The 15729-nt window shown below is 36.0% G+C and overlaps 1 protein-coding gene across 1 annotated transcript in view; it reads right to left on the bottom strand.

The window, feature by feature from the left end:
- The window catches only part of FIG4 (FIG4 phosphoinositide 5-phosphatase), a 74799-nt gene that overhangs the window by 19033 nt on the left and 40037 nt on the right, over window positions 1–15729 (bottom strand). Inside the window, exons 16-20 of the mRNA XM_065735027.1 lie at window positions 10434–10572; window positions 7802–7860; window positions 7045–7192; window positions 6160–6243; window positions 1137–1332 (exon numbers count right to left, since the gene is read on the bottom strand). Of these exons, the coding sequence (XP_065591099.1) occupies window positions 1137–1332; window positions 6160–6243; window positions 7045–7192; window positions 7802–7860; window positions 10434–10572 (626 nt within the window). The remainder of the gene's footprint in view (window positions 1–1136; window positions 1333–6159; window positions 6244–7044; window positions 7193–7801; window positions 7861–10433; window positions 10573–15729) is intronic.

Here is a 15729-nt window from a genome sequence, read left to right on the forward strand (position 1 = left end):
ATGCATCTAAGACAGGATTTGTACATTTGAAGAGCGTGAACAAATTTACAACGGCAGGTAAAGACACTGATGATTACCCAAGTTAACTGCTAACAGAGCCTAAGTGAATAAATAATCATTTTCAGCACTGCAATTTTAATAAGCAACTATGAAAAATAGTGAAAATTAAGTTTAAAATTATGAGTAAAATTTATAAAATGGAAGATTTATCTTCATATGCGTTTACAAAAATCAGAACAATTCCTCCAACTGCAAGCCATTAAAAGCCAATGCTATCTTGTATTTTGTATTTAAATGTATCTTTCATGTAAGCACCTTGAAATTCTTAAAGACATATCTTAGGTATCAGTGTTAAAGTGTACTGAATGTACAGATGGAAAATGTGAAGTGAAATACCTTGTTCAGTGAAGAAAATAGGGTGGATTTCTGGTAAAGCAATCATCTATAAACAACCTGAATTGCTGGAAAACCGGTACTCAGTTTTTCTGACATAATGGAAAGTTTTCAGATAACACTGTACATACACAGAAAAGAAAGGCACTTCTACTGGCCAAACAGTTAACCCCAAAATTAATACCATACAACTTCATAGGTATTTTATTGCAAAGGTTTCATGTGTTTTTTTCCTAATTCAGACCATTTAATAAGGGAACAATTTAAAACTCTGCAGATGAACCAGGGCGAGATTTAGCCAGACTGAAGGCAGAGCTCAGGACCTCAGATCCATATTGTAATGTGAGCCAAAGCATGGTAAGGGACAATGATCACAAGTATACTACCACTCTGAACTAACTACTACCATACAATACTATAATAGATATGTCTTGTACAGACTACACCTGACCTGAGTCCGAGTGCTGTAAATTTCAAACATCATTTTTTATTCTTTATAAATGCTATTTTCCTCTTCCAGCTATGTGAAATGTGTAGTATAAGTGAAGACTCTGACATGATAGCAAGAATAGCAAAGTTTTATAATCAGTTTTGCTAATATCTACTGGAGATCTTTTACTTTCTCTCTGCTTCACTTACATTTATTCTATACTTCTTACTGCTTATAAAACCCTTTTTCTTTAAAAGAAAAGGAAATGTGAATTTTAAATTCATGTTTTCTTGCATACCACAATATTTCTTACCTCAGTGATCTTTGTGTTATCTCCTGTATCAGTCACCTTTACTGGAGTAGAACGCTGAGAAACAGCACCTTCATCTTCTTTGTCTGTCCCAGAATCATCTTCAGAACTGCTTGACACTGCCTCCTCACTCGGGGGTGGAGGAGCACTAGCAGCAGTTTTGCGCTGCAGTACAGTTTCTTCTCGATTACTTTTGTTCCTATAAAAGATAGAGAGTATTTATGAACTTAAGGGGACGTTAATAGTAAGTACTTAAAATTCCTTGTTTTCGTTACTGTCTTACTAGAGGAAAAGAGAAGTTCTATCCCGCAGAGCAACTTGCTGCGCATCTTTGGAATGTCCTAATTGGTTTAATTTTCTTCAGTCTCTTCTTATTCTTGATCATTTGAAGAGTGCTCACAGGATTATGCCAGCTTTTCTCCACCAATTATCCATCTCTTTACTTAAATCCTTCCCCCATTCTGTCATATTAAAATGTATACATAAAAATTGAGACATGACATCTTCAGTTTTGTTCTGGAAAAACATTTCACTTGCTAATTGGAATTATGTACTTCACTAACTCTCTTATTCTCAGGCCTCAAATGTTAATGAGAACCTTACTTTTTTCTTCTCTTCCTTCTCCATATCTCTTCCCCTTAATTCAGTTCTCCCTCAACATTTCCTTACAGGGTGTGCATTTCTCAAGTTAAAAATTCTAGTCAATAAAAAGAGACTTGTTTGTAAGAATCTTTCAAGATGCAACGTCTATATTTTACAAGAGTAACACAGGGTTTAACTGTGTTAAAGCTCTGACAGGTGTACATTGCTTTATCTGTCAGAAACTGTATCATCCTTAGATCCTCTACATCTTTTCCTACTGGTCATGTGCATGCCCTTTCACCTCAGAAACCATCACAGTCTTTCCAGGATCTCTGGAGGAAGAGAGATTGGAAGTCAGGTAGTGAACATGTTAATAGACAAATCAGGAAGACCCTGTGATGGTGTGCTCCTCCTTCTCGCCCTGGCTCCTTCCCTCAGTTCCCTTCTTTGACCTGGCCTTGCTCACAAGGCACTTCATGGGTAGACAATGAACATCAGTACTGATAACACTCTTGCTATAACAGATTAACAACCATAAATCCATCTCAAACTGGGGGCTGATAGCAGACCCCTGCTTCAAGTGCTGAGGACCAGTTAAGCATGAGCCTCAAAGGTTCATCAAAGATGACTACAGGGCAATCATCTTACCCCTGTAAATAGTGAGGGGCCCAAGAGCCCCCTTTGAGCTCTCCTGCACAGCAGCTGGCTGCACAACACCTCCCCTTGGGCAGGGATGCCTCCTGAGGTTACTGCACAGAGATCCCTTACACCTTGACATCAAGGTGTACCTTGTCGATACAGGCCCATGGTAGGTGACTAATTATTTTAAGTTTTCTTAGCCTTGCTAAGATCACATCTTAGATTGACTGTAAGCTTTGTTAGCTTCACGAATATTATATCATAGATTGACTGTGCACATACAAACCTGTAGACATAAACTGCTGACCAAGTCTGGGTCTAAGAGTGGATTCAGCTGCACCTAGGCTCCTTCCCTGCATGGTTCAAGGAGTTTAGAAAGCAAGGGGGTTCACTGTGAACCTCATGACTCAGTGGGAGGACATCCAGCCTGTATACGTTTAACCCTACCCTCTATGCAGCAAATAATCAAGGGTATCCAGTCATCTTGAATCTTGTTAAGTTGCTGCCTTAGTTACAATTAAGCTTTGTTAAATCACTATACCGCCTCCGTATCATATCAGTAAATATATTCTAGCTTCTCTCCTATGACTGCAGTATAGTGCAGATGTTTTCCATCCACGATGGACTCTAAAGCAAAGTATGATAAGAGGCTTTGATGATAACACGCAGGTGGGTGAAAATGCAAACGGTAGTTCAGGTTACAGCTCTAATGCTCTCAGCAGCAAAGGCATGGAGGTCACTAGTGTCACTTGAGTTCCACTGGAGTACGACTGTCATAGAGCTGTACATTTGCAAACTCACACAGTGATTTATCTCTGCATTGAATTAGCTAAACTTTCTATGTTTTAACAACACGTGTAAACAGGAGTCCTCTCAAAGGTTACTGATCTGAGACCACCCCTCACTCCATCCTAAGGACATTAATGAGAATTCTTATAGATGGAATGAATACCTTAGAGGAAAAAAGAAACAACACAGAGGTAAGTTTAATTTCTGACTCATCAGAAACTCACATCTGCTTAAAGAAAAATGTACAGAAAGTTAGAAATGCTGTATTCTCATCAGAGAAAATTAAAGACGTTATCTTCCCTGCTTTTCTAAATGAGCTGAAGATCACAAGAAAAGCAGTCCTTATGAAAGCTGAAGAATGAAGCAAGTAGACAAACACTATTAAGAGTGACATCTCCATTCCACTGCCAGCACATATGCAGGAAAAGGCCAAGATCTAATTGTCCTAGGGGAGCTGTGACAGATGAAAATAGATTATCAAATCTTCCAGAAAGATCACAGTAGATCAGAAGGCGTTAAAAAACAAAAAGAAAGCAAGGCCATCTCTAGGAGTCTTTTAAAACAAACAAACAAACCAAAAGTTTTAAACACTGCAAAGTCTATGCAAAAGCAAATAGCAACCTGTTCAGATAGTAGGTAGAAAACCTGGTCTGCTTGGCCAGATGGTTAAGTCTAATGGAATATTAATCAACCTAATGAAGAACACAGCATTACTGTTGACCATGACTTATATATGCGATAGTCACAGATTAATGTCCATCGTGGTGTTTCTTAACTGCACTATTCTCCTTTGACATGTACTTTGCATTCTGTGAGAAATACCAAGCCCTTTGAAATGCTTTCAAATAACTGGAGTGAGCTTCCCCAGTTAAGCAGCAGCAGCACTTGTCATTACCAACATGGGCAGCAGAGGGAAGGCAAATGAGGTCTGGTATATGAAGTAGACCCCAGTAGACACTAGTGTCAGGAAAGCAACACTACAATCTAATCAGTATCACTGAAGCAAGTCCAAACACACAGCTCTATGTGCAATTTCAAAACAGGAATTCAGGACTACAACTGTAGCTCCTAGATATTGAGATGGAGATAGATGGTACTTCCTTATGCTTATTCTAATTGCAAAAATAACCAGAAGAGGATCATAATGGATTTGGTATATTCAGTATTCTGGAGAAGCTTTTAATGAAGAAGCTGACTTGATATGAATACATCATTATTTCCCTTTTTTTTGTAGAGATGGTCAAGAACCAGTAGTATCATCTCGATCTAAAGGCTTCTAGTATAATGGAGGAATCAAACAAGACACGTTACTACAAAATTCTGATTTATTATACAACAGATGTACTTCTAGTACCACAGTCTGATTGGGACAGTTAGGCACATATCCCATGTGTATGGAAAAACAGACAGTTCCAAAAAATGCTGTGAATCTACTGATGTCAGTAGTACCATATTATGGATAAGGTTGTTTGTGACTTAAGCAATGATATCACCATGTTAAATAGTTTTTAAAATTGTGAAATAGCTTTTAAAGGAAAAAAATCTCTTAATTTTTTTTTTTTTCATGCACATCCTCTTTAAAAAGAGTTGCATTCTTGCATTTTGTAATAAATTCTCTCACATAGCAGGCATCTCTAAGGTAAGGTGGAAGGCTTAAACCACTTCTTACTCCAGTACAATGCATGACAAGCCTTATGAGACATACACAGGGAGTCCTGGAACATGGCTCTGACCCAGCTGACTATCTTGTAACAACCCCTCAAAGTCACAGCAGAGAGCTCAAGAAGAAGATTGAGAAAGATATAAAAGATTGAGAATTTCATGGTGTATCTGAAGATAATTTAGTCCAAAACACCAAAGGAGAATGAAGCTTGACTTCAAAAGCACCCACACATTCAGAGTTCTTTTGAGAAGTGAACTGAATAACCATCATACAGTCCTGTTTATTTCCAGGAAACATTACTAGAATGAAATCACACTCTACTCATGATAAATCCAGACCACTCAACATTTATGAACAGTGAGTCCCTCAGGGTCAACCCATGACAGATGTTATTTATGAGACAGTCAAATTTTATAGCTTGTAACAGAACGCTAAGTTTTCAGAAGAACTTACTACAGTGTGACAGTACAGGTTTAATCATTACTGATAAAAGGTTTCCTTAATATGAGGTATCTAAGGGAGAATGAAGTGGTTCAGGAATAATTCCCATAGCCCTTATGTTATCTTGCAAATCAAACAAAACAATGGAATAAATAGAATAACAAATCAAGTCCAGGATTCAAAAACAGCTAAATGAAACATTCGTCTTGGTAACTATTCTGAAATTGTTTTGTATAAATTTATAAATTTTATATAAATGTTTTTATAACTATCGTTCCATAATGCTTTTACATTTTTACTCGAAAACTAAGAAGAAATTGGCAGTTACTGCTGTTTCAAGATAGTATCTGTATTTTTTAACAAGCCAGTTTAATGAAAATGAACAATAACTTAAGAAGCATTTTAGCTTTTTCTATAATACAACAAAACAAATGATGTTTGACAAGTTTCTCAGACATAAGGTTCGAGTTCTGGGAGGTCTCATATGGAGCCAATGGTTGGTTTTCATTATCCTCATGGTTCTCTTACAAATTGGGATATTCTATATTCTATGTTCTATTTATATAAGATTAATTATTTTTTCTTAACAAATAAAAATAAAAATATAGCAATAATGGTACCAAGAGATAATCAAATTTTACCAGCTTCTGTATCTTCATTCTAGAGAAAATTACCTTATGGGTTTCACTTAAATAGAAAAGATTGAACGAGCCTGAATAAAGAATTCCCAGCATAAAGTACAAATCTAAAATTAGGTATGATTTTTAAAGCGTACATTTCTACAGTACTGCACCAACAGTTTTTTGCTTTTACTTCACATTTAGCAGAGAATACACTGCACACACTGTTCAATCTTTTCATTAAAATTTCACTATTATTAAATCAGAACAAAATTTGTTATTTCTAACTTACCCCAGCACTGATTTTCCTGTTTCATCAGGTTTACGAACAGTAAATGGACTTGGATCAATCCCCATATTCTTAGGCATAAAATCCCTGGCAAAAGAGGAAATAAAATCTCACCCTAAGAAAAGTTCAGAACAAAACAAAAACATTTTCTGGAAGAGACAACTCTAAAATCTACCTTTGAAATAAAAAATATGCACAAAAAATAAAATCATCATTACAAATTACTGTAAAACCCCTTGGTATTTAAAACATTCTCAATGGCATTTTTTAGCTTTGCGAAGCAGCTGCAAATTTTGCCACTTGCCTAAGAGGCTACAGCAATAGCATATTCCTGTACTGAAGAAGCCCTATGACTCATATATGTTGTTTTCAAAATGGTGCCAACACTCAAATTGGGTCAAAAAGCTACATGAAACATAATCTGTCTGGAAGTCATTAGCAAAAGCATGATTAAGATTATACTTAGAATATCTGTCTGATTGCTGCCAACAGCAAAAAAAAAAAAATAAAAAAAAAGATCAGGCCAGCTCTAAGAACCTCATGAACTGAAAAAAGCAGTTGTAAAATTTAAGCAGAACAATTACAAAGCAATTGCTTCAGAAGTACCTCCCATGACCTAATGAATCCACAAAGATAAGCCCATTTCTCAGCCCTCAAATGTCTAAACATTAGTCACTCTATAGTAGAAAATAATTTTGAATTAATTAAATGCTATCTTGACAGAAGTTTTGAGCATTTAATTTCTGGATTTTTGCTAGATTTGAGGCTTGAAAAGGAAAAAATCTAGTATGTTACCCAGGTTTAAACAAATAAATCAAATGCACACATAATTCACACCAAATCAACTTCCAGTTAAGCATTTACAGTCCCCAAACAACCCAAATATACCGTGTAGAATTGGTCATTGCTAAGCAGAAGGTCTCATCAAAGCTGCTCAACTCATATGGCCGAAAGAACTCATTATGGATATCAATTTCTTCTTCATACTTGTGGAATTTTTTCACTGTCAATTTGCGTCTGTTTTCAGCACATGTCACTGCAGAAAGGAAAAAAAAAATAATCTTTTTTGCCAACTATGACTGACTCTGCAAAAACATCTGAACAAGCAGTAGTCTGATTACCCAGCCTCTCTACGCAACATTTTTCTATAGCCATATTCCATCTAGGACAAGAAAACATGATGTAAAGGAGATGCAAAGCACATCTTTAAGAAATACACATTATCAATTACCATAACTTGATGACTCTTACTGAAGACAATGCCTAATAAACTATCCTCCATAGTAACCTGGAGAAATAAGACAATAGTAGCTAATCCCTATCTGCAATAGAAATATTATCACCAACATAGATTATAAATAAATTTTACCAATAAAGGAAAAAACTAGAATGTTGTTTGTCCCGACACATATGGAGGTCAGGCTTTAGCCAGATATTTGTATTACTTAATTCTTCAACTCTGGAGCTGGATATCTCTTGCATCCTGCAACCCTATTGTTGAGGAAAGAAAACATAGTATTAAGCCTTTTTTCTCTTCTTTTTTTTTTTTTTTTTTCCAAAGGATTTGGGACCTAAAAGAGTTACAAAGCATTACTGACTAAAACTTCAAGATACTCTTAAGGCAAGGAGCCAATACAATTCCTACCTTCATCAAAAGGAAGAGGTAAATGCTTTAGCACACCTGTCGTCCACCAGTAAGTATAGCTGTGTGGGAAATACAGACACACAGTTGATACAGATTTGATCTTGCGTCCAATCTAAACATTTGCACATAGCAGTTACCCAGCCATACAGAGTCACACTGGTAAACATTTCCTTATAAATCAATTGTGATAGGAAGTAAAGAATTATCCTCAGATGGATGCACTCAATAGACTACTACCCTACAACTTTGCACCAAGGGCATGAAATATAATTATGTGAAGTTCAATCCAGAACTGAACTAAGCATATTTAAAGTGCCCTACCTATAGTGTTGGAAAATTAAGCTCCTAGAACATACAGAAGGTATCAGGAGAAAAAAAAAAAAGAACAAACACAAAGCCATGGGGTAAGCATACTTGGTATGTTGTGTTTTTGTTTTTTGTTTTTTTCTTTGCTTTGACCAGAGCAAGACAGACTTCAAACTCTACGCAACCACTACTTGTTATTTAGATCCTAAAACTTAGGAAAATAATTTGAAGAAATGAAAGCCAGTTATAATAATAAATAAAACTGGAAGATTCTCAAAGCAACTGACTTGTACATGTGGAAATACATTTTAATGTGTCAGCTCTTCCAAGTAAAAGAACTGCATGTTGTTATAATTAATAGCAAAAAAGTGGGCCTGCAAGCTTATTCAATATTTCTGAATAAAAAAACCATAAAACAGCAACAAAATCCCAACAAAACAAAACCACCAAAGGAAGTGAAAGTAGCATTCATAAAATAAAGCAAAGTTAATCTTTCATTCATGTGTACACTTTCATTTTTCTCAAATATACTTCAAAATCTTCTCTAAACTACTCTGACAGTTCCTACTACTCCATTATTTGTGCTTAAAATATATTCACTAATCTTCATGGATTTTATTTCAAATATATGTATATTCACAATGTTGTAAGGGCCATAAGTAGAGTATATATCAGATAGCTCCACCAGATAACAATGTAGCTACCTGGAGCAGAAACAATTTGTGTACTGTGGTGCCCAGAGAGAGACTTGTCAGTGGGACTCCACAAACTGTGCTGAACAGGCACGGAAACACATTTCAGTCCTAGCAACTGTGAATGTCCTAAACAGAAAAGAATGAGTTATGTATGAAAGGCCCACCTCTTGATGAAGGATATCAGGCAATGCTAGCAAGCATTTTTTCCTTTCCTGCAGACATAACCAAACTTGCTGCTTGCACAAATGACTTGTTACGTGACAACAGAAAGCCTCTTTCCACCTTCACTACCCTTTCACGTGAGTTACAAATCACATAAAAGTAATACGTCAAACTCATGAAATCTTTTCTTTGTGATGCAGAGGCACATACAACATAAGAAAAGCAGAGACGGCCAAAAAAGCTTTCCATGATAGGAAACAATATTTTTATTCCCTTTTTGATATCCTTGTTTTCACTATTTCCTTAGCTGCTTCACCCAAAGACTCTATTAGATAGGCAGAAAGAAGTTATTTAAAGGCCTTGCATTACAGTTTAGTAAAAACAAACAGACTTTTCCCCCCCATCCGCTTATTACATTTGTTTTAGCTTAATCCATTGTCATACAATAATGTCCAGAACCAGTTATGTTTCTCATGTCTCAACTAGCACTCAATTGCATTGCTAATAGGAGCTAGCATCAGCAGAAGGAGAAAAGGACTGAAATTAAGAAACTGTTGCATCACATGCTGCCTGCCACATACATTAGTGGAATAAGCAGCCAAACAGGACAGTCATGGACACTCCACCATATAAAAATCCGAATGCAGATATTCACACCTACCATTTGTGGTGCAGAACTTTAAGACTCACAGAACGAACAGAAATACAAAAAAACAAAGTTGATAAAACAGAAGAAGCTGTAACAAGTCTAGTACTATCCTTAGTCTTAAAATGGAAAAATATTTTTAGACACAGTATTTACAATCCATATTGAAATCATTTCACATTCCAAAGCAATCACTTTAAAAACTTACTCTAATTTTTATGCTTTAGCTCTATTATTTCTGTATACTACTGCACAACTACAGTGAGATGCAAATGAGAAAAAAAAAATCATCAGAATGGGCCAGACATGGCTGAAAGGAAAGGAAAAAACTACAGGCTTCTTGGCAAACCCAGCTGCAGACTATGGGCACTGCACAAGAATATAACAGGGTTTGTATTGATAAAAATACCTAATACCATACTGACAATAAATCTGACCATCTAAAAGATATAGATAGATACTGTTTAATAGTAAAAAAAATAATTAAAAAAAAACAAAACAACCAAACAAACCCAAAAACAAATCTGTAACTGTATAAAATTGTGAAGTATTTCACACTACAGGACATATTAAATGAGACTTTTTTTTCAGTGCAAGAAAATAATACACTAAAGCAAATCCTTCAAACACCAACGTCCAACACTTGGTAATCTCTTCATGAAAGCTATTTTCTTTTCTTTTTTAAGTGTTTGCAAAAGCTTAAAATTCAGTAGTTATTTAGAAAAAAAAAAAGTTTTCAACAAGCTGATTAAATTATTTGGTTAGCAGTATGCAAAGCATCTTATTAGAGCTATATCCAACGAAAACCAGAACATCAAAATACCTTCGCCTGGTCTGTGACAGACTGAGGGTGTTCTTGTGATGCAAATAAAAATCAGTAGGAAGTTCCCAGAGATGAGGCTTTCCTTCCACAGGCTTGAATACTCCCAGAAACAGATTGATAGATTCTTGCCTGTCTGCATCTGTTAGACAAGACGTACACATAATGTCATGTAGAGCTCAAGCCCATTGAGGCATCTGCTTACTCATTAGACTTTCTCCTCACACATCAAGCATATATGTCCTAAGACTCCTACAGAGACCTCTGGGCTTCAAACCTAACAAAACTTCACTTACACCTGACTTTCTGCCATACTACCATGCACATGCAGCTGCTTCCAGCTCTTTCCTGGGCTTTTTTAAGAAAGAATAGACAAAAGCTATGCCTTGGCAGAAGTGAGGCTTAGTCTCCCCCTCATTTACCCATGTGTATGCACAAAGGATGTGGGACATATCTGTGTCAGGGAATCTGACCTATCCTGATGAATTTACTCCATACCAAAAGTTCTGTTACAGAAGGAACAGACTGTCCAGAGAAGTGGTGGAAACCCACTTCTCAAGGTCAGGCTGGGTGGGCCTCTGAGCACCCTGATGTAGCTGTAACAGGTGACCCTGTTCACTGCAAGGGAATTGGACTAGATGGCCTTTAAAGGTCCTTTCTAACTCAAATGATTTTATGACCCTATTACAGGTGAGTTCATAAAATCAAACAATGACCAATACAAATGCATCCATTTTCCATCACCGCATACAAATTATGAATTCTTTGGGTTTTTTGAGCCAACACATGCTAAAATGATTAAACTTCATTACTACCTTTTAAATTTTGACTTTTTTCTTGTAGACTAAAATCATCAAAAGATGGGTTTCTCTCACCATATTCTAAGTTCATCAAACTGAAAAAGGCAAGTGCTAAAATCCAGAAGTTACGTACCACTGCAGATGAAGTATGAAAAAAAAAACAAAACTGCCTGTATATATCTTTGAAATTTCCCTTGCTACTGAACTGCAGGTAGGATGAATTATAACAGGTAAGTCAAAAAGTTGGAGTTAGATGAGTGTTTAGGGATGGTGAACCATGATGACATTTTGCAGGCAGATGTACAGTGGTAGAGGATGGCTCACGTGTAAAATATATTCAGATACGGAGGAATACATGAAAAATTGAGCTCAACTTAAGCCCTGAATCAGCACGTGGAAAGCTCATATCCACTCCTGTTTGCACTCCTGTTTGCAACTCTGATGGCATCACTCCTTCAGTTGTTTCAATGTTTCAGAAACCATATTAAGAGAGATCAATGTCCCTTAAACAACACACTATATCAAACAGATAAACTCTGAAATTGCAATATACAGATAAAACAGGCAGCATCCACAAAGCAGTGTTAAGACAGCAAGGACAAAGTTGGTATCTGGCCCACCAAATTTTCAGTCACTACCTCTTCTCTCCTGAATTCCAGCATCTCTTACCTGTACACAATGATGGTGTTTTTACAGGGAATTAGACACATGACCAGATGATAAATAAAGTTCCGTATAGAAATCTGGTGACAACATTATAGAAGAGAAAGTAACTTGGGAGGAATGTGTACATATGGAGTTCAATATTTGGATGTGCTCTGTAAAAAGCAGTCAGATGGTGAAATAGAGCAAGGCACCAGGAAAAGGGAAAGAAAGCAGAAATACTGATGTTGCTTGACTTCCCTTCCCTACTTAGAGGAACTTTCATATAGAATCTAGTCTTTTTTTCCTCCTTTTCTCTCCACTCACATTCCTTCCAGATACTCTTACTGTCCTTTCAGAGCACCAAAGGATATTTTATCTTTCCTGCTTCTCACCTTCTCTACTTTCTTAAGAAGATTTAATTTACCAACTTTTCTACATACTGATACTCAAAACACACATTAGTTCTTATGGTTTTCAGGACAAATTATTTCTGTGAACCCCTATTGCAAGACTACACGTATGAGGTTTACAAATGGAGGCTTTAGCAGCAGAAATGAGCCCTGTGCTGGAGCTGCAACTTGTGGAGAAGAGCCTGCAGTTGGGCAGGAGGGTTCTGGGGGGCAGGAAGCTGTGTTGGAGCAGTGCTTGAAGAGCTGCAGGCTGTGGGAAGCCCACACAGAATCAGCTGGGGAAGGATGGCATGCAGTGAGAGGGATCCCACATGGAGCAGGGGCAGAGGAGGAATAGCAGAGACAAAGCACTACGCACAACCTCCGTTCCCCTGTGTTGCTTGGGAGAAAGTAGAAGAAAGTGGATATTGAAAAGATGTTTTTAGTTTGCTTTTAGTTCTCACTGCTCTCTATTGTTACAAATTGGTAATAAATTAAATTAATCTTTCCTAGGCTAAGTGTGTTTTGCCTGTGATGGTCATGGGTGAGCAAAATTCTTGCCTTCACCTCACCTCATCTTACTTTTCTCCCTTTTTACAGAGTGTGGTGCTAAACAAAATCCAGGAAAGCAGTACACTTTGTGCATAAAAACTAGAGGAACCCAAAATGCAAAATAAATTAACATCGACAACAACAAAAAAAAAAGGCTAAAAGTAGTGAGATATGTGAACACTAAAAGGCAGACAATAATACTTTGTTCATTTACCATTGTTTCACCTGCCAGGAACAGAAGGTATTCTGAAATTGTTAACTAAATCAGAGTGAAACAAGATTAATTCAATTAACAAACTGTGTCACTACTTATATGACAGATAGTAAAATAAAACAAAATGAAATTTCTTCTGTAAAAAACAGCCTGAATTTAAACCCATACCAATTGAATTAACCAATTAATTATCTGAAATGTTCTACGACAACAGTTCATTAAAGCATTCTTACCTTTCTTTTGTAGCAAAAATAGACCACTGTTAAATGTTACACTGCCAAAAGATATAAACTCTCCTTTGCTTTTATTGTTTCAGCTGTACAGTTGTGTTTTAAATTCAATAGAAACGTAGGACATTCACCAGAAAATGTCTCTCCACTGTTCTACTTTTTCAGTGCAGGTAATAAAATATACCATTAAAAATGTTCTGTGAGTTAGTCTTCAGGCAAGCACAATTACGTTTGTGAATATGACTTGGGAAGCAGACAGTTAACTGGAAAGGAGATAATCCTTCCACTCCCCACTGTCTTACTTTGAGGTTTGAACAATTTTATGATTTAATTTTGAACAAATATAATGAGACCTTTTGTTTTTGGAACATTGTCTAGAGCAAAGAAGATATTGAACTTTTCAGATCAATTTTCTTATCTTGATGGAAAATCTCTCATTTCAAAAATGAATATATAAGAACATGTCAATGCACTGTGGAACACAGACAAAAGAGCAAACAGGTTTTCTCACTTCATTGTTAGCATTGACTGTTATAATTATGTACGAGCAAGTAGAAAGACTGCACCGATTTTTCAAAACATACTGCAATGTACGTGTATACTAGCACATTTTAAGACCATTTGAGAAAACAGGAACTGAAGGGGCCATTTAATTGAATTAGCCAAAAATAATCTACTGCTCTCAATCTGAATTTGTAACTGCTCTACATGACAAATTACTAAATCATGAGAGATTCAACATAATTGGGACTATAAGACCCTATGACTAAAAGGGTATAGTAATTAAGTTTATTTTCATACAACACTAAAAGGTAGTTTACTATGTCCAGTCCTGTCTGTGGATAAACAGATTATTCTAGATTCCAGAAGCTTATTATGCATGTTGCAACTCCAGCACTGAAGAGCACAATGCCACATTATTTTCTAAGAGGCATAAAGCTAACATTTTTCTATTTCCTATTTTTTCAATTGCAGATGATAGACAAATAGAAGAATACAAAGAATCAGAACGCCTGCCTGAGATGGTCTTGAGGGAACACCTAGTTCTCAGCTGGATTACATTCTTATTTCTGGTTCAACTTACTTGTTTACAGCCAAGGTAATTCCAACAGCTGAACACCCAAACTAAACTGCCCCCTCTACTTTTTTTCAAATGCTAGATTTAAAAACATGCATGCAAAAAAAGGGTCAGATTTTTTGCCTAAATATGCAGTATTTTTCAAGTTACTATAAAAATCAATTGTTCCATATTTTTGTGAGGAAAACTTGATTTTTTTCTATGTTTGAGTCATGAACCTGATCATGAGAACATTTTTCATTTCACTTTCTATTATGTACGCAATGTATTACAAATTTATAGATACAAAAAAAAAATATAGGAAAGCTAAGTCACATATCAAGACCTAGGTTAAAACTGCATTTGGTTATCTTTCTTATGAGCCCAGGTCTTATCTACTGCATTAGTATCTCCAGGCAAATCTCTTAAACATCACATTTTACTTTTTCTCATCTGTCCAACTTAATTAGTAGCAATTATCCTAGGAGCTTTGAGGTCAACAGAGGAATCCATGTTCTTAAAAAGTGCCAATTATAACGTATTTTTTTTTAATGATAAATAAAGAGTGGTTAAGTGGTTTCTATAGGAGACACTGTTAGCAGGCCATGTGTGATCTCGTGCTGAATCTGACATACTGTATGACTTCAAGCCAATCACTGACATTTTCTGTGTTTCCTACTACTCATAAATAATATTACTAAGGATTATTTTATTATAGTACTTAATTAATATTACTAAGTTTCTCATGTCTGAAACAAAAGGAAGCTCTGGCTAACAAAAGGACAGCCCTTGGAGTTTTATTTTTATTTTAAAGGATGGATAATGAGAGCAGAATAGCAAATCAGAATCTTATTCTAAATCTCAGAAACCCTTCTTTTGAGACAACTGAGATAAATTCAAGAATAAAATGATTTCTCTTAGTTTATCACAGTAACAGACTTGGAGATGCCACTTGAACAGCAACAGGTGTGCTAAACAGTGAACCTCTAAATTGCACTGGGGAAAAAAAAAAGAGTAAGTTAATGCTTTACAACCTATTTATTCCAAAAATAGTTTGTCTACTTGGTGGAGCTTGTTTTCTTTTAAATTTATTTTATTCACCTTTTCTACCACAGTTTCAACAGTTAGTAACTTCTATCAATGCAAAACAACTATGTACACATGAAATTGTTTTTAGTTTGAAGTCCTCAGAAACATCACATGCAAAACAAAACATCACATTCAACTTTGAGATACTAAACTTGAAACCTTCTACTTGTGCTTAGAACTTATATTTGCCAGTTTCCTTTTCCTTACTGAAACCACTCACTCCATGACCTTAACAGCTCTGTAACAGTTACCTGCTTCTCTATTGAGCTGCAAATATCACTGAAGTGGCAGTTTCAGTGCTACCTGAGTACATTTGCTACAGA

Source organism: Cyrtonyx montezumae, unplaced genomic scaffold (assembly GCF_038088225.1).
Source record: "Cyrtonyx montezumae isolate F1298 unplaced genomic scaffold, pur_monq_1.0 scaffold_0, whole genome shotgun sequence".
Lineage (NCBI taxonomy): Eukaryota > Metazoa > Chordata > Aves > Galliformes > Odontophoridae > Cyrtonyx > Cyrtonyx montezumae.